Raw genomic sequence first — 21,333 nt, forward strand, 5'->3', positions numbered from 1 at the left:
CGCTATTTTACGACTTTCCGTTGATTAAAGCTTATTTTGTTATTTTATTTAAAAGCTAGTAATGCCCGCGCTTTTGCGACGTGATTCTCTAAAATGACATAACTTTCTTATTTATGAGCTCATCATCGTACTAAAAGCCTTTTCCCAACTAAGTTGGGGTCGGTTTCCAATCTACCTGGATGTAGCACCAGTGTTTTACAAGGAGCGACTGCCTATCCGACCTCCTCAACACTTTCGAAACACGGGAGGATTCATTATGACTTACAACCTAAATCTTAGATGGTCACCCATCCACGGACCGACAGTATCAAGCGTAGCTTAACCTGTGATCGATAATTTGAACGGGTTCTCAGGAAACAAACTCAAAATGTTGAGTAAATCGATTATGCCGTTGCTAAGTTCATCGCGCACTTACGCATAGACGGACAAACAAACATTGAATCGTATAGACCACAAAGCAAGCAAGAAAGATTTCACTTTTTTACGATATTACTATAAATAGATGTTAAAAATAAAAACAAAACATGGAATTATACTATGTTTATTATAAACCAGTAACAGAAACTTCGTAAAATTCCATTCATAAAAAAACTGGTTTTTATGAATGGAATTTTACGAAGTTTCTGAACGGAATCGTGCAAAAAAACCGAACAACAGTTTTAGTCAAGTTTAGAAGAATATAATATTAAACAAAATATCATGAGTAACTTTTTAACGAGAAGTTTATACGCATTTTAATGATATTTACAATCTACATGCACTTAAAATAAGTAAAACACTAAAAACAAAAACAATAATTAAAACAAGGCATCAAAAAAACTAGAAAAAGGAAACATCAAAAAACGCTATAGACTTTTTAACTGTTAAAGAAAATGTAGAAGATTACAAAATAATTATACAGATGAATTTATTAGGTATTTAACACATACAACTCCAAGACATTTCTCCATTTGCCCACATATACACCGTGATTTTTTAGTCGTCTTACAAAAGCAGCCCAGTTCATGTATCCAATGACTAGAACACGTTCATGATAAAACAATAGGTATTTATGAGATTTGAATAAATTTAAAATGCAATTTTTATTCAATATTATGACGCAATTCGTAGGTTTTTAGAAACACAGCTCTGTTGCGAGCGCGGTCCGAGCCTTGTAACAATGCAATGGTGAGGGGCACGGGCGGCGGCGTTTTTATCATTTTTAAGAGTATTTTCAGATTTCTCTTGTTTAATTTTTCTTCGTACTTATTATCTTAGTTGATGATAAAAAAAATAATAATCGCGCCTAGGGGTCTTTTACATCGGATACATGAACTGGGCTCCTTTTGTAAGACGACCAAAAAATCACCGTGTATAATGTATTTTTCTTTTATTATATCGATAAACTGAACAAGTTAAAAAGTAATGTCGCATACTCGCACTTTAGCTCCTACTTAAACACATGCTTGAGTAGTCTAGACTCATCTACTCCAACTACTTAGTCTACTCCTACGAGTATTCTTTCAGTCATAAACCAGTTCCTAACTATTTATCACATTTATAATAATTACGAAGTGGTTAAGCTAATTCTCTGCTAATATTCCTACCGATTCCACGAAACTAATAAAACTCTTATGTGTTTTCTTGAATCAATATGTAAATATTTATTTTAATTGTATTATATATTTATATATTATATATAAGTAGTTTACATATAAAGATAACGCTTATTCATTTTATGGAAATGAGTATAGAAATTAATGAAGAAATAGTTATTAATAAACCTATTAACAACTTTATATTTTTCGATGATTATGATGATTCCCACCTATCAAATTTATGAGCGTAACAATCGTTACTGATCTATCTCTAGGTATTGTTATTTTAAGTAAAATTATACCAGCTGCATAATCCGTGAAAATTTCTACAGTCAATTTATCGTGGTTTTTGAGATACAGACTGGTGACAGAGGTGCTGACAGATGGACATACGGACAGCCAGCATACATCTCAATAATACATTTGAGGAAATATAGTTTATCGATATATTCAAAGTTTAAAATTGTAAATAAATTAAACTTAATAAAACCTCTTTATCTTTCCAGTCCAAGACAAAACAACATTCAAAGCCTTCCGGATATCAGTCAACGTGATGCTCTCCCAGGAGACGTGCGGCTACCTGGTCGTGCTCATGTACGCTGGATCCATCTTCGAGAAAGCGTCGGAGACCATCAGCCTGAAGCTGAGCCCCAACAAGCAGACGATAGTGGTGGGCGCGATACAGATGCTGGGGTCAGTCGTGGCCAGCTGTATTGTGGAGAAGACTGGGAGAAAGGTGAGGTTCTTTTTGATATATATTGGTTGTTGAGACAGAGGCGCTTGGTGGAAGTATTGGGCAAAATAAGGGAAAGTGGACGGTGTGTTATGACTGCTCGACCAGAAACTTACTTTAGGGTCATGTTCTAAGCCCTCCTCAAAGGGATGTCAGCAAGCTCAGTGGCACCCATTAGGGCTGATGCCTGCCGGGATGACCGACCCCGAGGTTGCGGTACCCCTTTAAGAGAGATTTTCGGATGTTTGTTTTATGTACCGGTACACAAAGGACTCAATAAGGAACAAAGGTGGTTGGTCAGTTTTTCTAAATTAAGGTTTTCTAAGGAAAAAATATTCCGTGGTTTTAATCTCGCATCATAGTTTAGGAAGTCTTTTTTTATTTGTAAGTACACGTGCTGGTTTCTCTTCTTTTTCATAGATAACCGGTAGAGTATGCCTCTGGCGATACGTCCGCCATGGAGGTACCTTGGCGGTTTGTAGAAGAAGTATTAAATAAATAAGTAAATTTTGCTAACAGTAGTCTTCTTTCCAGTGGCTGTTAGCCGGTACGTCATTCGCGACGGGTCTGTCGATGCTGGCGCTCGGAGCCTGGTTCTACATCACCTCATTGAACGTGTGGCTGCCAGGCTGGCTGCCCGTCATGGCCATGTGTCTCTGCATCTTCGCTGATGCGGCAGGGTACCAGCCAGTACCTTACGTCATTACCTCCGAACTGTTTAGTTTCCAGGTAAGATTCATTTGAGATTTCTATGTGTTTTGTGATATTGTCACTAACGATGACTCGTATTGTTGATCGAAAGTGGACTTCTGCATAAAGACATTTTTTTTTTCACTGAGGTAGATAATCAATCAAACTTCATGCGAAATACACCTATACTTAAATCTAGCATTTATGGACAATTCCTGTGCTTGTTAAAAACACTGCTACTCCTCCAAAACTTGGGATGTTAATTTACATTGCTTTTACAAAAAATTGTAGATCCTAAAATTTGAAAGACACTCAAATACATGAGTTTATACTCCCAGTTGATATTTTTACTGAGGTAAGTTGCCTACAGTTCACATAGACTATTAAAACTTTACCCTCCACCAGGACCAACACCAACTAACTTTACTCTCCTTTTTCCAGCACCGTGGCATGGTGACATCCTTCGTCAGCTCCATAGACGCCCTCAGCGACTTCCTGCAAACGAAGGCCTACGACCCCCTCCTCAAACTCCTGGGAATCCACTGGGTCTTCATCATGTTCTCCATGGTTTGCTTCCTTGGGACCTTCTACACCGTCATGTGGGTGCCGGAGACCAAGGACAAGACGGTCGAACAGATCTACGCGCTGTTACAAGATGGAAGGCAGAAGGAGAAGAGGAAAGGGGAGAAAGAAGATTTGGAGAATGGAAAAGAAATGAGTAGGTTGTAGGTTATAAGTCATGTGGAAAGGATTTGTCGGGTTTTGAGATTGTCTTGAATAGTAGGGAATTGTTTAGTGCCATTGTAATTTGTGATGAAAGTGAACATGACTGATGAGTTAAGTTTTGGAAATACAAAATATTCATGACTTGTCACATTTCTTATAACTTGACGAGAATATTTTGAGAACTGTTTAAAGTATAAACATTCTATCTACTTAACTTTTCTTACACGTGCAAGTATTTGAAAAATCACATAAAAAGTAAAATGTTTATATTGTCTGTTTATCAATATATTTTATATAACCTTAGCCATAGGTGTTTAAAAAAAATTCGTTCTCGTCTCTCTTACAATGTTTTCAACGATGTTTGTAACAGTTTCAGTACCCCACTTACAGATGTTTATTTAAAATGTGTTCCGAAATAGTATGGAACCCCATATCTATATTATATTTTTTAATCCATTTTGTCTTCGTCTGTGAACAGGTAGTGCATTCCTACGTGTAACAGTTGGAATGTTTACGACTTCCGACTTCATAAGACATTTTAAAGTCTTTGTTATAAGTTAGATGTCATTGCCTTTGAATGTAATACAATGTTGCGACAAATAAGGAGTCAATTTATCATTTCAAATAATTTGCAAAAATATTCAATGCAAATAAGCATTTCAATAAATATATGAATTGTAAAATGTCAATGTTCAGTTTAAAGTTTGTACATTTTGCTTAAGTCAGTAACAAAAAAATGCGTTGTTACAATATTTTAAAATCAAATCATGTCAAAATCTTTATGTGACATTAATATTTAATTTTTTATGTGACTATGAAAACACAAAGCCATACAAAATCACATAGAATTTGTCCCACGATGAAGATAATCTCAAAACACAACAGATTCCTACCACAAAAAATGTCAAAGGGTCTATCACCACCTTTTAAAGTGACATTACTGCATTTGCAGAACAGAGATGCCGCTCTACCCATAGCGTTGTCTCTCAAAGCTGCAGTAATCTTACTTCAAAACGCGGCGGTAGGCCCGCAGGTACAAATGGACCACCCAAGTGATTGCGGGTTAAAATGACAGGCTAGTGACCATAGAGTATTTATTATAAGTAATGGAATAAAAACTATTGGAGAATTGCGTCATTTTAGTGACATTTATTGACAATTGAATTCTATTTGCACGCTCTTTTTAATACTGCTTTTTACGTCACTATGACATAATTTGCCCTTTAATGAGACAATGTTCCTGCACTTTAGCAATTTGCGAGGATTATATAGAAAAAAGGACATAGTCTGACAAATATTCTGAGGTCTGATTTTAAATTCAATTAAGTATGTGTGTCGTTTATATTTTTTTCGATTGGTGTGACGATTTATATTTCAAAAATATTTTGTGTAATTTAAAACATTCAATAGTTTTGTTTGACGTATCTATGAAGTACGTATTAAAAAAGTAACCATTCAGTCGGACCTCACATGAATAAAAACTCTGTCAAACTAATACAGACCTTATTCGAAAGTCTTATGATTTATTTTTAAAAACACTGGCACTAGCTATTACAAATATTTTAACCATAATCATATTCTATGGCCATTCTGTACCTGCAATTCAAATCTTTCAGCTCTACAATTTTAAACTTTAAATGTATTAAGTGAAAGTACATTATTGTTTGCCGAAAGATGATATGTGCCTCCCGACAACTGATTGTGATATTTTATGACGAATTAATAATGTTTAGTAATTTGGTATTATTAGTTTAAGATGTCTGAATGACGTTAAAGAATAATTTATATCAAACTGAATACGTTTTGTTTATTTTTATTATAACCCAAATTCATCATCATCAGCCCACATTTGTCCACTGCTGGCCATAGACCTCCCCAATAGCACACCATCGTGATCTGTCTTCGGCTGCTCGCATCCAGCTCCTGCCAACCATCTTGCGCAGATCATCACGCCACCGTGTCTGAATCTAAATTCGAACAGTGTAATTCCAGAAACTGCAATTTTGCGCTATAATATCAGACTCCGCTTTTTACTTACATTAACAAGCGGCGTAAAGTATATTGTACTACAAAGGAATCGATTAGAAACATTAACTATGGGATTTACTAAAATAACTTGTAGTATAGGATACCATGTCAATTACCACTGTGCACTTCGATTCAAGCGTGGGACAAGTATTTGTGTGATCCACAAGCATTTGCTCTAAGTCTGTGTCATTTTGCATGTAATTTAAATCTCTTTAATACCCACGACACAAGGATTCAATTCCCTAATTCGGGTCTCGTTTTGTCTTTTGTCAAAACAATTGAATACAAAGAACCTACGATTTACAGAAAGTTCGACAGTCCTTAGTAAAACGAAACAATACCAGTTCTCCATAAAGTACTGTTATATTAAAATTTACGAACCTACATAAATATTTCACAATGTAAACCTCAATAAAACAACCCAATACAATATTTATGACTGCAAAGTTATAAAAATTATATGAACTGTTCCCAATGTACAGAATATAAAGTATTTGTTAAAAATATGTGGAATAATGTATTGTTTGTAATATCTACCTTCGTATGCATAGAATCAAAAAAATCTGGAAGAGACATATCTGTTGGTAAGTATTACTAAACTTGGTGTCAAAGGAACTAATATACGGAAAAAACCTACTGTAGTCAATCCAAGTCATATTTGACGACAAATGAGTTGAACTAACTGTACCACGTCTTATAGTACTATCCTATTAATATTATAAACGTGAAAGTTTGCAAGTATGGATGTATGGACGTTTGTTCCTCTTGCACGCAAATTTCTCTTTGATGATAAATAAAGCATTGTCTTTCGGCTTGTCATAAAAACATTATTTGGAACGGACGTCAATTGGAACCCCTTGTGGGGTTTTGGGTTGCCCTTTACGAACATTGCTACCGTAGTTATTTATCTTTGCTCTGACTGAAATCTCGTACGGTCTCGCGCGAATATTCCGAAAAACTGACAAAGCCTTAAGCCAAACCTACATTGGTGGCTCGTGAAAATCTTCCATAAAAACATTTTTCTACATACTTTGGATGAAAGGCACACCAAAACTAACAATATTTCTATAACCCAACATAATTTACAAAAGACATCAACGTCGGGCTGGACCAGTTTGGGGTGAACCCCATCAGCCAGGTGGACACCCAGGACCTTGAGGACACACGACGACGGCGCCATCACAAGAACGGACTGCGAATACGCAATGAGCACCCCGTCATCTTCAACCCTAAGGGGAACTTACGCATTAAAGGGGGAAATGCGACTGACACGAGGAACTACCCTTATATGGCAGCTGTCATTATAAATGGTAGGCTGTGGTGTGCGGGGACCATTGTTGATGTTAACTGGGTGGTTACTGCTGCCCATTGCTTGAATTAGTAAGTATTTGAAGCGAGGGCTTTGTTAGTAAGTAGAGAGAGGGTGGAAGGTAGGTTTTTTTAGCTACTTACTAGCAATACATGGTGAATTAAGTTATATGAAACCTTGGGAATTTATTTGGTTGACGACCCTGGATTGAATCCAATCTAAGGTAATTTTATGTGTACAAAATATTTAACTATATAGGTATATAACATTGACCTTGAAAGTACGTAGGTAAAGCTTTCCTACATTTTGATCCTTCATCAAATTGTCACGTGAATTTCCTATCTGACCTCCTTAACCCAGTTACCTGGGCAACACGATACCCCTTGGTTAGACTGGCTGTCAGACTTTTTCAAGCTTCTACATCTTTGACAGTCGTTACAGGTAGTCACCTGTAACGACTGTCAAAGATGTAGGAATAACAGCCGGGACCCACAATTTAACGTGCCTTCCGAAACACATGAGGAAATCGTTATGACAAAGATGGTCACCCATCTACGGACCAACCGCGTCAAGCATAGCTTAACCTGTGATCGAATCACTTATGTGGTTATAGTTTAGCCACGAGCTCCTCTTTCCTTTCTCCAATTCTCTTCAAATAATAGTTTACATAGAGCAATAAAGACACGGACAAACGGTGAGGGGAATCATCGTGAAAACTGGATTCCAAATATTTGAATCTGAGGTTGTCATCCGTCCATATCGTGGAGATCAATGCCTAAACCTTCCCTATATATAGAAAGAAGCCTGTACCCAGCCGAGGGACGTATAATATAGGCTGGTACTATACAACGAAACTAAGTCCAATAATTTAAATACTCACAAATCTCAGTGTTCTCCACGTGTCTCCACTTAAAACGCTGGGTCAGTACGTGAAGGTGAGAGTGGGCAGCTCGAAACCCCACGAGGGTGGAACTCTCCTGGACGTGATTGGCGCTGTGCGGCATCCCAAATTTGAGGAGGAACCCGTACCACACGCTGATGTTGCGCTCCTGAAGCTATCAGAAAACCTTGGTAAGTAAATATCCAGACGGATGACAGTAAGCTGGAAAAGCAGATAACTGTTACGTGATGTTTCAAACTAGGAGTTCCTTTCTGGGATACCCCATATGTCAGTGTCTGGAACACAAGTTCTGGGGGTTTCGTACTGAAAGTAATTAAATGTTGTTTTTGGGGAAGAAAATCATTATTGCTTAGAGCTTGTTGTAAACCCAAAGTGCAGCTCCCTTATGAACATTTAAGATGCATTAGTTCTTGTTTTCGGTACTAACCAAAATAAAAAAGCGTCAAACGCCATTTGTGGATCTTGCGCGTCTGGGTTTCGATAACATGACTGTGTCTTGCATGTTTATGAAACCAATTGCGGATCAGATCCCTGTCCTATTTGAAAAGCAAGAATAATTTTGCTGATGTCCCTAACAATTACTTCACTTGCAGAGTTCAGTAGACACATCAGCCTTCTGAAGATCTACGAGGGGATAAAGGAACCATTCGCACAAAGTTTCATCGTGGTTACAGGGTGGGGATCGGCCAGGGTAAGGCGAATATCAAACTTCTTTCCCGACTGTAAAAGAAAGTAATCATCCCTTGCTAAAAATGATGAAGAAATAACGAGAGGAAAAGTCACACCTGAGAATTTATCAAGTGTGTGTTAAACCGCTCTTAAACTCTGACACCATACATATGGTTCATATAACCATATGTGGAAAAAGATGCTTTTTAGCCCAATAACCAATTAAATGTTCCCCCTCGCCCCTAGGGTACAGACACAGCCTTCAGGGAGCACACGCCTGACATGATGACGGCGCGTCTGAAGGTCCGCTCGCAGCACTACTGCATCGACGCCTACCAGCTCGTCAACGGCTTCCAGTTCACCATGGACTTCTTCTGCGCTTCGTTGAGGAACGGCACCAGGGATGCGTGTCTGGTAATCAGTTTATAAGTGTATATCCTACTTCTTTGTACATATAAAAATCTGGCAATTTGCTGAACCGTTTTCCTATTTTGGTGTCCGCTTCCAGGCTAACCAGATACAGCTAAGTATTTTATAAGGCGTAATTGCCAGTTACCCAGGCAAGCAACACTTTAACCCATGGTGAAACTGGTTGTCAGAAAATCTACGTTTATCACATAGATGGTCACTCGTCGGCCGACAGACTGCTAAGCTCGCTTACGCAGTGATGGATCGGCCAATGCAACAAACAGTTATCAATTTTCTATGCTGAAAGCTATGAACAAATTTCATATTGTTAATTATTCTACGATATATATAAAACTCCTTTTAATAATTTCTATAGATGTTGTAGTAATGCAACGTTGCTATCAGTTTGACGCAGGCGCTCCGGCGGTGCAGCAGAACAGGTTGATGGGTGTGATGAGCTTCGGGCCGGAGCACTGCGGCCACGAGTACCAGCCTGCTGTCTTCGTTAAGGCATTCTATTTCAGGTATTGCAATCTTTCTACCTATTGTTTTATTTGATTTGATACTTTATCTATTACTATTACGACAATGCCTTCAATAGAAGTTGCATCTAAAGCTGAAGCAGATACCTACCAGTTTCTAACGCAAAATTTGTCTTCGTATTATATTGCATTGGAAATAAAAATGTACCCTTTTGTTATACCTTATTTATTTGATGGTTTTCTCTTGAAGCTGGGTAAGTACTGTTTTAGACTGTTTAGATTTAGTCATGTTGTCAATTGTTTTATCGAACAAAACTATCGAGCGTGGTTCCAACTCATACCACGGCATTAATTGGCGCTTGTGTGGGGCTCCAAAACAGAAATCAAGTCAATCTTTGACTCATATATTGCTTTATCCTCGTAGTTTGTAAACCGTAACATTTGACTGCCCAACGATGTTTTCTAAACTGTTATATTAAATTTTTCAGGGACTTCGTAAAATCTACAATATCGTCATACAAGACGACGGCAGAGCTGATCGACGCCATGCAGGAGGTGGACCCTGAGGTCCCGGTGATGCCACTTCACCAGTCTGCTGAGAAACCGGCGCCGGTTGCTGACATGGATGAGCTGCAGAGCTACAATGCTGTCACCGATCCCGACATGAGACACGACTGATTAAAGTGAAACGTGTAACTGTCACACGCGAATGAAATAAAACCTTTTTCAAAAAAACTTGATTGATTTGATTTTAAACTATCTATTGACAAATAAAAAAAACATTTAAAAACGGAATGGCACAGAAAAGCAGGTTTACCCTGAAAAATATCCTATTTATGAATACATATGAATAGTCGAGCCCTTTCATTTGTAAATTTAAAAAAAAGGCTAGCTTGATTGTTTTGAAAACAAATAATTCTCTTATGGATATTAATAATAGAAGGGAAAACTATTCCTAATGATTTTTAGAAGTTAAGCCATTTTTTGCAAGGCAATGTCCAAAAATGGTATGGATGACAACTTTGCAAGGGCGACCTATTAAGGCAATCGTAATTCCACTGACATTTAAAAACTGGCTACTAGACTAGGTACATGTAATACGGACGGACCTACAAAGTATTTATAGGTATTCCTGGTAGCGACAGATTGATTCCAATATACGGAATAAATAGCAGGAAAACTGTTCATTGATTTTAATAGATGCCTCTCGAAAATGTGTCAAGAGGCATCAACATCTACTGTATATCGTGGAACCATTCACACTTTCTATGAAACCATCGCAGGAAAACTCAATTACTGAATGCAATACTACCAGCTTAACTGTTAATCTTCAATCAAGAGATAATCAGTCTTATGACAATCGAAATTAAGCACTTTTTTATTAAACTCGCTTTCAAGGAACGGTCAATCAAATCGGTCAGCCGGTACGACGCCAAAATATAGCATCAGTTAATAAAAACTATTTTGTTCGATTATAAACTTTATGCTCAAGAACTAAGAGTCGTTTGAGAATAACTGAAATGGATGACATAACATTGTGTTTGCATAACTGTTGAGTACACATGCAAGATTATAGGTTATAAAAGTAGTCGTTTGACACACGTCAAGTGAATCGCAGGCGCACGAAGTTTAATCGAAATTTATCATTATAAATTAAAACGTAAAGTGTTAGTCATATTCAGTCATATAACTATCGTGATTAATGCTAAAAATCATATTTGACATTGTGTTAAAAAAAATAACCTACAGGTGACATTGTTTTGTTTTTTAATACAGTGAATTTGTGACTGAAGTGCGATATTATTCTGCCAATATGGACCGGCGAAAAACCGAAAGTAGTGCTAAAAGGCAAATATTAACGGCGCTGATAGGTAAGTAAATAATAAAAATATTTTTTGACTGTAAAACATTTTTATTTCATCATAGTTTTTAGTATTACATTGAGATAATTTATCGCGAAATCTGCCGGCTTTCCGCAGATAAAATAAACAGTTTGTTAGATCCGTTTCGTTTTATTTTTAAAGTTATACTGTTGAGTAACGTATAGAGTAATTATTATTGTAGTCGCGTGCAAGCCCTTTGGGCCATGCTAATAATGTGATTCTTGTACTAACAATGTCGTAAAGCAGCCGGCATCCCGTATTATAGCTGCAATGGATGCAGAAGTAGAATTAGCATTCAGGCATCAGAACTGCATGCTTGCATAGTAACAGTAAATTCAAATCTTCACGTTGCACCTGCGATACTAATGAATGAATGAATAAACCGGCCGGGAATTCGATACGCGATAGGTTAAAGCTTCAAACAAAGAAGAAAAAATACTGATGACAGGAGAAATAAAAAAAAACTGGTCCCTATTTGGATGGGTACTGATATCAAGTTTCATGCATTGATATATTACAAAACCCTAATAAACGAGTATCAATGGTTTCATGAATTGAATAAAACGAAGCAAACACGCGTTCGACGAAGGCCTTAGGAATACGTAATTAATAAATACTGGAAATATTTTTTGTAAAAAAACGGTATTTAAGCGGTAAATACAGTATAAGATAAAATGGTTATGCTGTGATGAAGCTATCTGAGCTTTAAGCACTTATGTACCTGTAGTTGGTATATGGAACTCCAAATAAAATCAGGTAGAGGTTTGCAGAATGAAGCGATTTACAGTACTAAAGTCGTATTTAGAAATAAAAAATCGAAAAGCAAAGGTAGTCCTTTAAAAAACAGCTTTGTAATGTCACTGGACACACGAGTCAAGGCAAGGATTCTGAGAAAGTCACTTTTTAATTATTGCTACTATATAAGAATATATGTTCTACTAATTTCGTTATTCCGTTATTTATCATTGCCCATGATATGCTGTGCTGTCAAAACGCTTATGAGAAAACGATTAGTGTCAAACTTTATCTATTATTTTTACGAATCCTTTAGGGAATTTAATTCTTGAGTCGCGGGGTTTCACAAACATTCAAATCACATGCACAAAGGCACCCAACTGACTGTGTGATTCACAATTGCTTGTCCGACGCGAGATTCGTACCCGAGAAACTACGCGCTCAGTGGGTTTGTCGTGGTCGCCTCAACCACTCGGCTATTCGTGCAGTCATATTCTACCATCATTAGGCATTTGTTAATTGCGGAATTTGGGCCCAGGCGCGGTTACTTTTAAAGGACCTATCTTAAATAAAATTTAAGGGAAAATAATGATCATGAAGGGATATTAATTCAAATCGAATTTCGTTTAAGGAGATATTCAGAAGTATTTTGAGGAGGTCGAAGAAGATGGGGGGCTGATACACACAGCCCAGATAAACCTAATAATGCGTGGCGCCTCATTGGTGACATTAATTTGACACACATACATGTATAATACAGGAATTGGAAAATAATTAGAAACCGCACCCTGTTATGGTGCGACCATTGCCGGTCTCAGCGATACAATTAAATTTATATAATAAAGTAAACCATTGGATGACATTTCACATTGAAGACGATCTCACAGGCCACAGGCTCTCGGACAATCAATAACTACTCGCTTAATAAAGCAATATACCTTGATACCATTAATTAAAACAGATTTTTGTGTTCGCAGTCACGTAGTAATTAACTATAACTTGTAGAATAAAGAAACGGCTTTCATCAAATAGATATAAAATAAATTACAATCATTTGTTATTGTTTATTGAATGACACCTTGTAATAAAAAAAAATATATGATGCGTATTTTTTTTAAGGCCGTATAAAATCTTCATTTACGAAAATATTTTTTGCATTTTATTATAATCAGTCGTAGCTATGACACTTTTAATACAAATATTTTTAGACTTTTGTTGCTCTCTCTACATACCTATGTACTTAGTACTACGTAAAATGACAAGTCAATATTATGAGTGTGTTGACATCGCCCTACGAGACAACTTTCACGCCGGGAAAACTGCGTATTAAATCAGTAGCTACAAGTGGTTAGGAGAGGACAGCGGAAAAATTTCTTACATAACCTTGTAGAATTGATCGTTTAAATGAATCTATCCAATAAGCTTTGAATGTTTATTTTTTAAAAGACTCCTGCTCTATTTTATTTTATTGTTATCTTTTGTCGTAGGGTTTCACAAAATATTTCAAGTTATATGCACCAAGACACTCAGACTCAGGACAAGCATTCGATCACACAAAGCTTGTCCTACGCGGGGATCGAACGAGCAACCACCCGGCTATGTATGATTAATATGACTTTTTAATTTCGAAGCTGAAACCACAATCTATTGACGTACTTAGTGTAATTTTCTCCTTTTATAAATCATCTATGCTTTAAACAATGGTTCACTCACGCGTATTTATCGGGATTGCTCTAATAGTTTCGGGCCCAACCGGAGTTTTCAATCATGACCTGACTATTACTATACACGTTTATCCTTTTTCTGGCTCGCAGCCTTTCGATACCTTTAATACATTTTACTGTAAGTACAGTTACTTTTCTAGTAAGTCGAGTCGCTATAAGCTTCTCGCGGACCTTGCTATTAAACGATTGTTAAATTTTACTCAAGTATACAATATACAAAATTATTTGAAAAATAAAGACTATGCCGTTGGAAACTCTCGCGGTGTGAATTGACCCTTACAAGAAAGACTATTTACAATTACAACTCTCTTTACTATTATTATCCATTGAGTGTAAGTTGAAAGTTTTATCCATTGTGCGCATGTATTGCGTTTTCGACCCCTGCATTAACTTCTTCCTCGTGTGAATGTCCTTTGTTATATCTGAGACAACAAACTTGCCAATGCATCTGCTTCTTATTATTTCTGCATCACCCTGTTTGACAGATAGGGAACTAAGTAAGTCTGCCGTTCTATTTTTTTATGTAAAAGAAGTATAAATAAATAAATATACAATACGTTAGGTGCATATTATAAAGTGTCTTGGTGCTAGCATTAAATTCCTTTAAGTCGTATCTAAGAACAAAAATCGCTCTTACGTACCTTGCTGGTTTTGTCTTCTAATGTGGAGACAAATAAAAACTTTAGTCACTAGCACGTCACTTAGCAAGAGTATCTCTTGAATACAGCTGTCAATGTGAAAGTCTTTGCTGTAAGTATATTAAAAACATCTTGCCTTCCAGCGACTGTACCAACATTTACGTACGGCATCCAGATCGGCTGGCTGTCCCCGATGGGCCCGCTCCTCAAATCCGCGGCGACACCTGCGCAGGCGCCGCTCTCGGACAACGACATCTCGTGGATGGCGGCCGCACTACCGCTGGCGGCCATTTGCGGGATACCCTTCTTCAGCTACGCATCAGACCGATTGGGAAGGAAGATATGCGTGATTCTCGTGTCTTTGTTGTCTTGTGTAAGTATTTTATGAGCGTAATTAAAACATAATCACTATTCTGACTCGTGCTCACGTTTTAAACGCAGTTATTTTGTGTTCATAAGTTTACAGTAAGGGTAAATACACACTGTGTTGCTAGTTAGGTCTGTTAGCTTGAACTTGGCTTGACTCCCTACCGCGTGAGTGATTCATACGGTCACATAAAGCCTATAGCCTCCGGATTCACGTATCAATGCGCGTTTGATCTTCGAATAAATTGGTATTAGACAGAGAAAAATAAAACCTTTGATACAATTTTTAAATAAAGGCCGATAAAGGGTTCTGACACGGACCACTATCTCTTACATTTTTACTAAGACGGTCCTCTATACAGCGTAATCTGCATCAGCTGTATCTGCGCCAATCGTCATCTTCTTTCCAACAATAGTGCTGTTAAAATAACAGGTAGTAGGCCCCAAAGGCGATATATAACAATGATTATGATCAAATAGTTTCACATGACATCACTGAATGACTGATTACATCTACAAGCTGTTGACTTGACTAATGTATTTTATTGCAGAATCTAAATGATTCGCAAATATTAATTTAAGGTAAATATGTACAGCATCTCATACATAGCAACTACAGGTTATTTATTTTGTCTTATGTCTGTACTATTTGAGTGTTAATGACTTGTGAAACAATGATTTTATGTGAAAAATCACGTTAAAAAATAGATACGATAGGTAATAAGTTATCAATTAAATGATGCAAAAAATTACTCACGCGTGTTTATCGGGATTGCCTGACCAGTTACAGTTACTATAAAAGTTAATAAACCCACTACTCAAAGACTGTTACCGAGCAAGTAAAAGCTTTGAGGAACCAAGACAAAGCTCTTCACGGCATAGAGCAGCGTTTTGCTTCCACAAGGCTAAATTTTGCCCATTTAATGCTCATACATCTGTATCCAAGCTATATTCTGCGATCTCGCAGGCACCTCCCCCTATAATTCAACTACGCAGTTTCGAACAAAACTTTATAAGCAGACTATTTCTTATTGCCAGCCAGTGATCTTAAAACTTCGACATAAAAATACTCCTTTGTTTCAGATATCCTGGACAATAAAACTGACAGTTATAATGCCACCAGCCCTAATAGCTGCGAGAGTGATAGCTGGTCTCGCGGCTGGGGGATGTTTCGTAGTCGTACCGGTGTACGTCAAAGAAATATCTGAAGATTCGCTACGAGGGGCCTTGGGCTCCCTGACTATGACTGTGTGTAAGCTAGGCGTGATCTTCGTCTATGCAGTCGGCATGGCGGTCTCGTATAAAGTCAACCAGGCTGTGTATTTGGCGGTGGCTTGCGTGCATGTCGTTGTGTTTTGTTTCATGCCTGAATCACCGAACTTTTTGCTGAAGGTTGGGAAAGAAAAGGTTGGTATTTCAGGTTGTTTTCGTATAGGTCGTTTTTTGTAAGCGTATAGTACAGAATAACACCCTGCCTAGAAGGCGTTCAATTTTGTTGCGTTCGTATTTGAACTCCGTTTTCTAGATTATTTACACAGCCATGTAAATTAAAAATTGCCTATAATTGCCTTGCAACAATTAGTGCACGTAAGTAACGTAGCGACCTCTTTTTGATTAGTTACTTTGTTTACATTTTCCAATTACTCACAGTAGTATGACTGAGCAAGAAACTGTTATTGGTAAATAAATCTAAATGCACGGATAGCCGAGTGGTTAAGGTCACCAAGGTGTCAGGTTCGATCCCCGTATAGGACAAGCGTTTGTGTGATCCACGCTTGGTCTGAGTCTGGGTGTCTTTGCGCATATGACTTGAATATTTGTGTCACCCCCGCTACCCAAGGAAGCATCCTTAATGCGGAAGACGTTTTGTTTTTATCTAACTTTCATTAATTCTTTCAGCAAGCAGCTTCCACGATATCCTGGTTGAGGGGGTTGGACAAGAACCACAAGACGGTGACAGGAGAGCTGCTCAAGCTGAAGGAGGAACAACGCCAGTTTGAGGAGATGGCCAGCGTGACCCTGATCAGTGTGGGTAAGGTACGAAGATGAGACAGCTATGTGAATAGATACACGATATTTAGAGTATTGGGGAAGCAGCGTAAACATACCAACGTGAACAGGAAAATTTTGTTTCTTACTCCCCCTTTTTTTACTATTTCTGATTAATGTCGTTGCGGGTTACAATGCAGCTAATCGCCTCCCTTTTTTCGGATGGGAAATCATCAAATGACTCCTTCCGTTTTGGTTTGAGAAGGGAGTGTCAGACTCCTACCGACTGTCCTATTGCCTCGGCAGGAATCGTTCCCCTGGGAAATACTGGACTTAAGTGATTTTGTGGTTTTTGGTTGTCTCATTGTAGATACTGGTTAAAAGGAGTAGCAATGTCGGGCATGTGTGGCGGACTTGTCCCAATTAAAGGCAGCAATGTTTGGACTAAATAGAGAAGATAAAAACTAGTTTCCAGCCAACCTGCGTAATTTTATCATTCATCAAATTGTAGTCAAGGCATATCAATTCCGTGAATGATTCCCTAATTCTTAGAAGCGTGAAGCGAAAGTAATTGCCGTGATATTTTGTGTGATCCACAAATAACGTTTCTAAGTGTGAATAGAAATTATTAAAAAGTTAATTGAATAGTTGCAAAATTCTCCGGAATCTTGAAAAGAGTAACTAACTACCCAAAAAAATTAAAGTTCGATTTTGGGATAAGTGTAGTAAACTAATTTAAGGCAACATTCTAAACAAAACTTAGGTACCTATATCTTGTAGGAAAATCGAAGTGAAAGATGTTAAAAAACTAGGAAATGTTTAAATTGCGTGTAATAAAGACTCGGGAAAATCTTTGTCGGTATCTTAATACACTGCAATAAACGTATGATAGTTGTGTGTAGTGTGCTAAATATGAACAGCAAATACATAATATTTAGATACGTCTTGCCAATCTAAGTAGGTACATAATCAGAACGCAGATTTTTCCTAGGTGTAATATTAATTGCTGTTAAATGCCTTGTAAACCCACTTCAGTTTATGGTGAAGATAACAACTAATTATGCTTGATAGGTATCTACTTACTACTTACTACAAAATTACTTCATAATTTTCAGGGTTCTGTTCCCAAAGAGTAATAACGGAACCTATTTAGTAAGGCTTCGCTGTCTATCTGTCCTTCAATCACCAGGCTGTTATCTCGTGAACAATGCGTAACCGTTGAAATTTTCAAAGACGATGTTTTGCTACACCCGCTTTCACAACAACTGTCAGTGACCAACAAATTTCATTGTTCCCAACCCATTCGTTTTTGATACGTTTATTTGTAAGGAACCCTCAGTGCCGTGAGTCCGACTCACACTTGATGACGATCGCGTTGGCAATGAAAAAATGTACGATCTTATACATATTTATAAACTGATATAATATTGTTCTGACACAATTTCGATAGGTTATATTGTTTCATAGCTCCAATTCTAATTTATAAATTCTGTATTTTGTCACATCACATACACTCAGCATCAGCTGCCTAATTTCACTCTCTGCCTTGGGAAAAGACGGAGAGAAACGATAATGAGAAATAATGCGAAGTAATGCTACTACGCTAACTTCTCTCAAACCTAATCATCACCCCTTCACAGTACGAAACCGCACGACGTTCTCGGCGCTTCGGATGACGCTCATGCTGATGGCAATGCAGACTCTATCGGGGTGCTTCGCCCTCATGAACTACGCGGCTGACGTGTTCCGTCGCGCCGGCACCGAGTGGAGCCCCAACACGCTGGCGCTCTTCATGGGCTCGCTACAGCTTGCAGGCTCGTTCTTTACCACAGTTTCCATTGAGAAGTTTGGAAGAAAGGTGAGGATGTTGATACAAGTTTATTGTACCTATAGCTTGACACTTTTTTGTATAGGAACAGAGCCATACCGCCATTATGGTTGTGGAAGCGTGACAACGCAATACTCGGCGTAGAGTGGCATCTCTTATCCACGTCCCCGATAAAACTATAGTTAACGCCACGGATCTTGGGCGCTCGGCGGAAGAGTGATTCAATTGTGGGTACTCGTAAACACGCAAAGAATGAATTTCAACCAATCACTGCAATCTAGTCCGCCCCGCGCCTCACTTCATACCTCAAAAGGGACCCAAAACTCACTTCTGCGCAGGTGAAGGTCAGCGCTCAAGATCCGTGCCGGTAACTATACCTACTTTAAGACGTGGTGGTAGGGCCTTAGTCATTTTATTATTTATCTAGGACAAACAGTGGTACAAATATATCTACTGAATTTTAAGTAATTCTAAATAACTATTCCCAGAGCCACTTTATCACTGCAATTAAAAAATCAATTAGGTATACAAGTAGGCAACACTTCAAACCAAACGCAATTTTAATCAGTTACGTATACTCACTGCAGTTTCCGAGATTACTTTCGATGGCTATAAATCAATTTCTCTGTAGGGAACTAAATTTTTTTTCTTGCCATATTATACAACTTTTTCTTCAATGATGAATACTGCACATAGGGGATATCAGTGTTTTTTTCAGTGTCCGTCTTGGTGTTTTATAATGCATATCCACGTATTTCTTGTTATGTTCCGCAAACATTAATCAAATTACAGATAAAATTGTGTATACCTAAATGGCTACATCACAAGCGGGATCTCCTAAACTTTAAAGTTGTTTATTTTTGTCAATTCTTGTTGTTGAAAAAGGCAATAATAAGTGCCTAAAATTATTTAATTATCTAACTGAGAGCTAAACAGATTTTTTTTACTTTTTATATCGTTATTTGCACAAACTTTACCAGATCTGTTTTCTACTGTGGCGTCGAGAACCAAAACGCCCCAATGCGCAATGCTTACTAAACAACCAATTTCTACAAACCTCTGAAACATACATGGTCAAACACTATTCCTGACTATACCTATAATGTTCTACCTTCACAGATACCTCTAGCATGCAGTTCCCTGGTCGTCTCTATCTGTATGACGACGTTAGCCACGTGCTTCTACCTCGGGACCGGCGTGGTCAGCTGGTTGCCAGTGACGGCCGTGTGTGTGTGTATACTGGCGTACGGAGCCGGTCTCGCGCCAGTACCCATGGTTATAATGGCTGAAGTTTTTACTTTCCAGGTGATTTTATTTTCTATTGTTAAGTAGTGATTGGTAATTAGTTAATTTTAATTATATGAAATACTCAAATGTTGTTCGTTGGCAAAACTTCCTATTTGAATCATTCCCAACCAGAATGACAAAACGCACAATCAATATTTGCTGATTAGCTTTTATACTATTCCTTCCCGTTCTTGTGGCGCTTTAATTAGGATCGGCACACGTTTTTTTCCTTCCACTCCTTTTTCATTCACATCACTTTTCACACATTGCATGCATCTTTTCTTTTTTCAACCGCGATTTATCCCTCCTCTTTGCTTGACCATATCGAGAAGGCAGAGCCCCATCAAGATTTGTCAATCTCATTTGTTCATGGACTCATGGACTTTGGTTGGAGATATGAGTACTTAATTTTTATTTCCTTCACAGGTCCGAGCCCGAATGGCGGGAGCATCAATGGCTTTCTCATTCTTCTGCAGTTCAATGACGGTTCTCTTCTACACGCCGATCGCAAACCAGTTTGGTGCCTACGTAGTGTTCTACACCTTCGCCACAGTCACCCTCTTTGGAGTGGTATACACTATATTCTGCGTACCGGAGACTAAAGGGAAAAGTCTAGAAGAAATACAAAAGTACTGGAAAAAGACTGAACCTGTTTTTGTATAAGATTTCTTGCAAGTCCTGTAGATAAGTAATGTTCCTCAGAGTGTTAAAGATTTGAATATCTAATGGCTAAATGTATGGAAATGTTAATGACCAGCGTTTTGTCTCGGAACGTGCATTTTCCATTTCCATACTACTGATTTACCAAGCATTAAAAGCTGACAGAAATTCTACTTGTCTAGAGAAACTGGTAATGGAAACCAAGGTAAAGTATTTTCTAGAAATATTTTTGGGATATGTACAAATTATGATAAGGTTCGAAATATGTAATTATGTCTCTCATACTTATTACGTATAAATTAAGTAAACATAGATAAATGAAAACATGAAATAAATTGAGCTCTTGAATAATATGTGCTTGAAGAAAAATAAAAGAAATCTACTATTAATTTATACGTACAGTATATCCTCAAGTAATTATGTCTCAATATACGTAATTTCAAATTGATGGGCGAGTTAATTAATTCGACTTACCAAAATGTCTCCACTTAAATTATTAGCCAAGTATTTAAGTTCTATATTAGTAAATTCGATTCTACAATGAATGAGGAATTGCGTGATTTCCAAAATAGACATTTGTATATAATTAGACTAAGGTAATGAGTAAGCATGAATGTATAAAATATCATTATTTATAACTATTTATTGTCGGAGGTTAACAGCTTACGTAACAACGGAAATAAATCAAAAACAACAAAAA

At 37.6% G+C, this 21,333-nt stretch overlaps 3 protein-coding genes across 4 annotated transcripts in view; all 3 read left to right on the plus strand.

Moving 5' to 3' along the window:
- LOC113493888 (solute carrier family 2, facilitated glucose transporter member 8-like) overlaps positions 1 to 5,523 on the plus strand; it is a 42,642-nt gene extending 37,119 nt beyond the window's left edge. The window contains exons 8-10 of the mRNA XM_026871920.1: positions 2,084 to 2,313; positions 2,845 to 3,039; positions 3,442 to 5,523. Of these exons, the coding sequence (XP_026727721.1) occupies positions 2,084 to 2,313; positions 2,845 to 3,039; positions 3,442 to 3,729 (713 nt within the window). The 3' untranslated portion in view covers positions 3,730 to 5,523. The remainder of the gene's footprint in view (positions 1 to 2,083; positions 2,314 to 2,844; positions 3,040 to 3,441) is intronic.
- Positions 5,524 to 5,598: 75 nt separating this feature from the next.
- LOC113494167 (trypsin-4-like) lies at positions 5,599 to 10,394 on the plus strand. Of its 2 annotated transcripts, none has more exons than XM_026872369.1 (7): positions 5,599 to 6,338; positions 6,834 to 7,134; positions 7,953 to 8,134; positions 8,558 to 8,655; positions 8,880 to 9,047; positions 9,447 to 9,565; positions 10,012 to 10,394. In XM_026872369.1, exons 1-7 carry the CDS (start codon positions 6,215 to 6,217, stop codon positions 10,199 to 10,201), a joined length of 1,182 nt encoding a protein of 393 aa, XP_026728170.1. In that variant the 5' UTR covers positions 5,599 to 6,214; the 3' UTR covers positions 10,202 to 10,394. The 2 variants fall into 2 exon arrangements, with proteins under 2 accessions (XP_026728170.1, XP_026728171.1); XM_026872370.1 differs by having other exon boundaries at positions 6,846 to 7,134.
- A 573-nt stretch (positions 10,395 to 10,967) lies between these two features.
- LOC113494170 (facilitated trehalose transporter Tret1-like) lies at positions 10,968 to 21,333 on the plus strand. The gene is made up of 7 exons (XM_026872377.1): positions 10,968 to 11,394; positions 14,647 to 14,876; positions 15,953 to 16,276; positions 16,769 to 16,901; positions 18,499 to 18,716; positions 19,806 to 19,991; positions 20,400 to 21,333. The coding sequence occupies exons 1-7, from the start codon at positions 11,337 to 11,339 to the stop codon at positions 20,634 to 20,636; spliced, it is 1,386 nt and encodes a 461-aa protein (XP_026728178.1). The 5' UTR covers positions 10,968 to 11,336; the 3' UTR covers positions 20,637 to 21,333.

Source organism: Trichoplusia ni, chromosome 5, assembly GCF_003590095.1.
Source record: "Trichoplusia ni isolate ovarian cell line Hi5 chromosome 5, tn1, whole genome shotgun sequence".
NCBI lineage: Eukaryota > Metazoa > Arthropoda > Insecta > Lepidoptera > Noctuidae > Trichoplusia > Trichoplusia ni.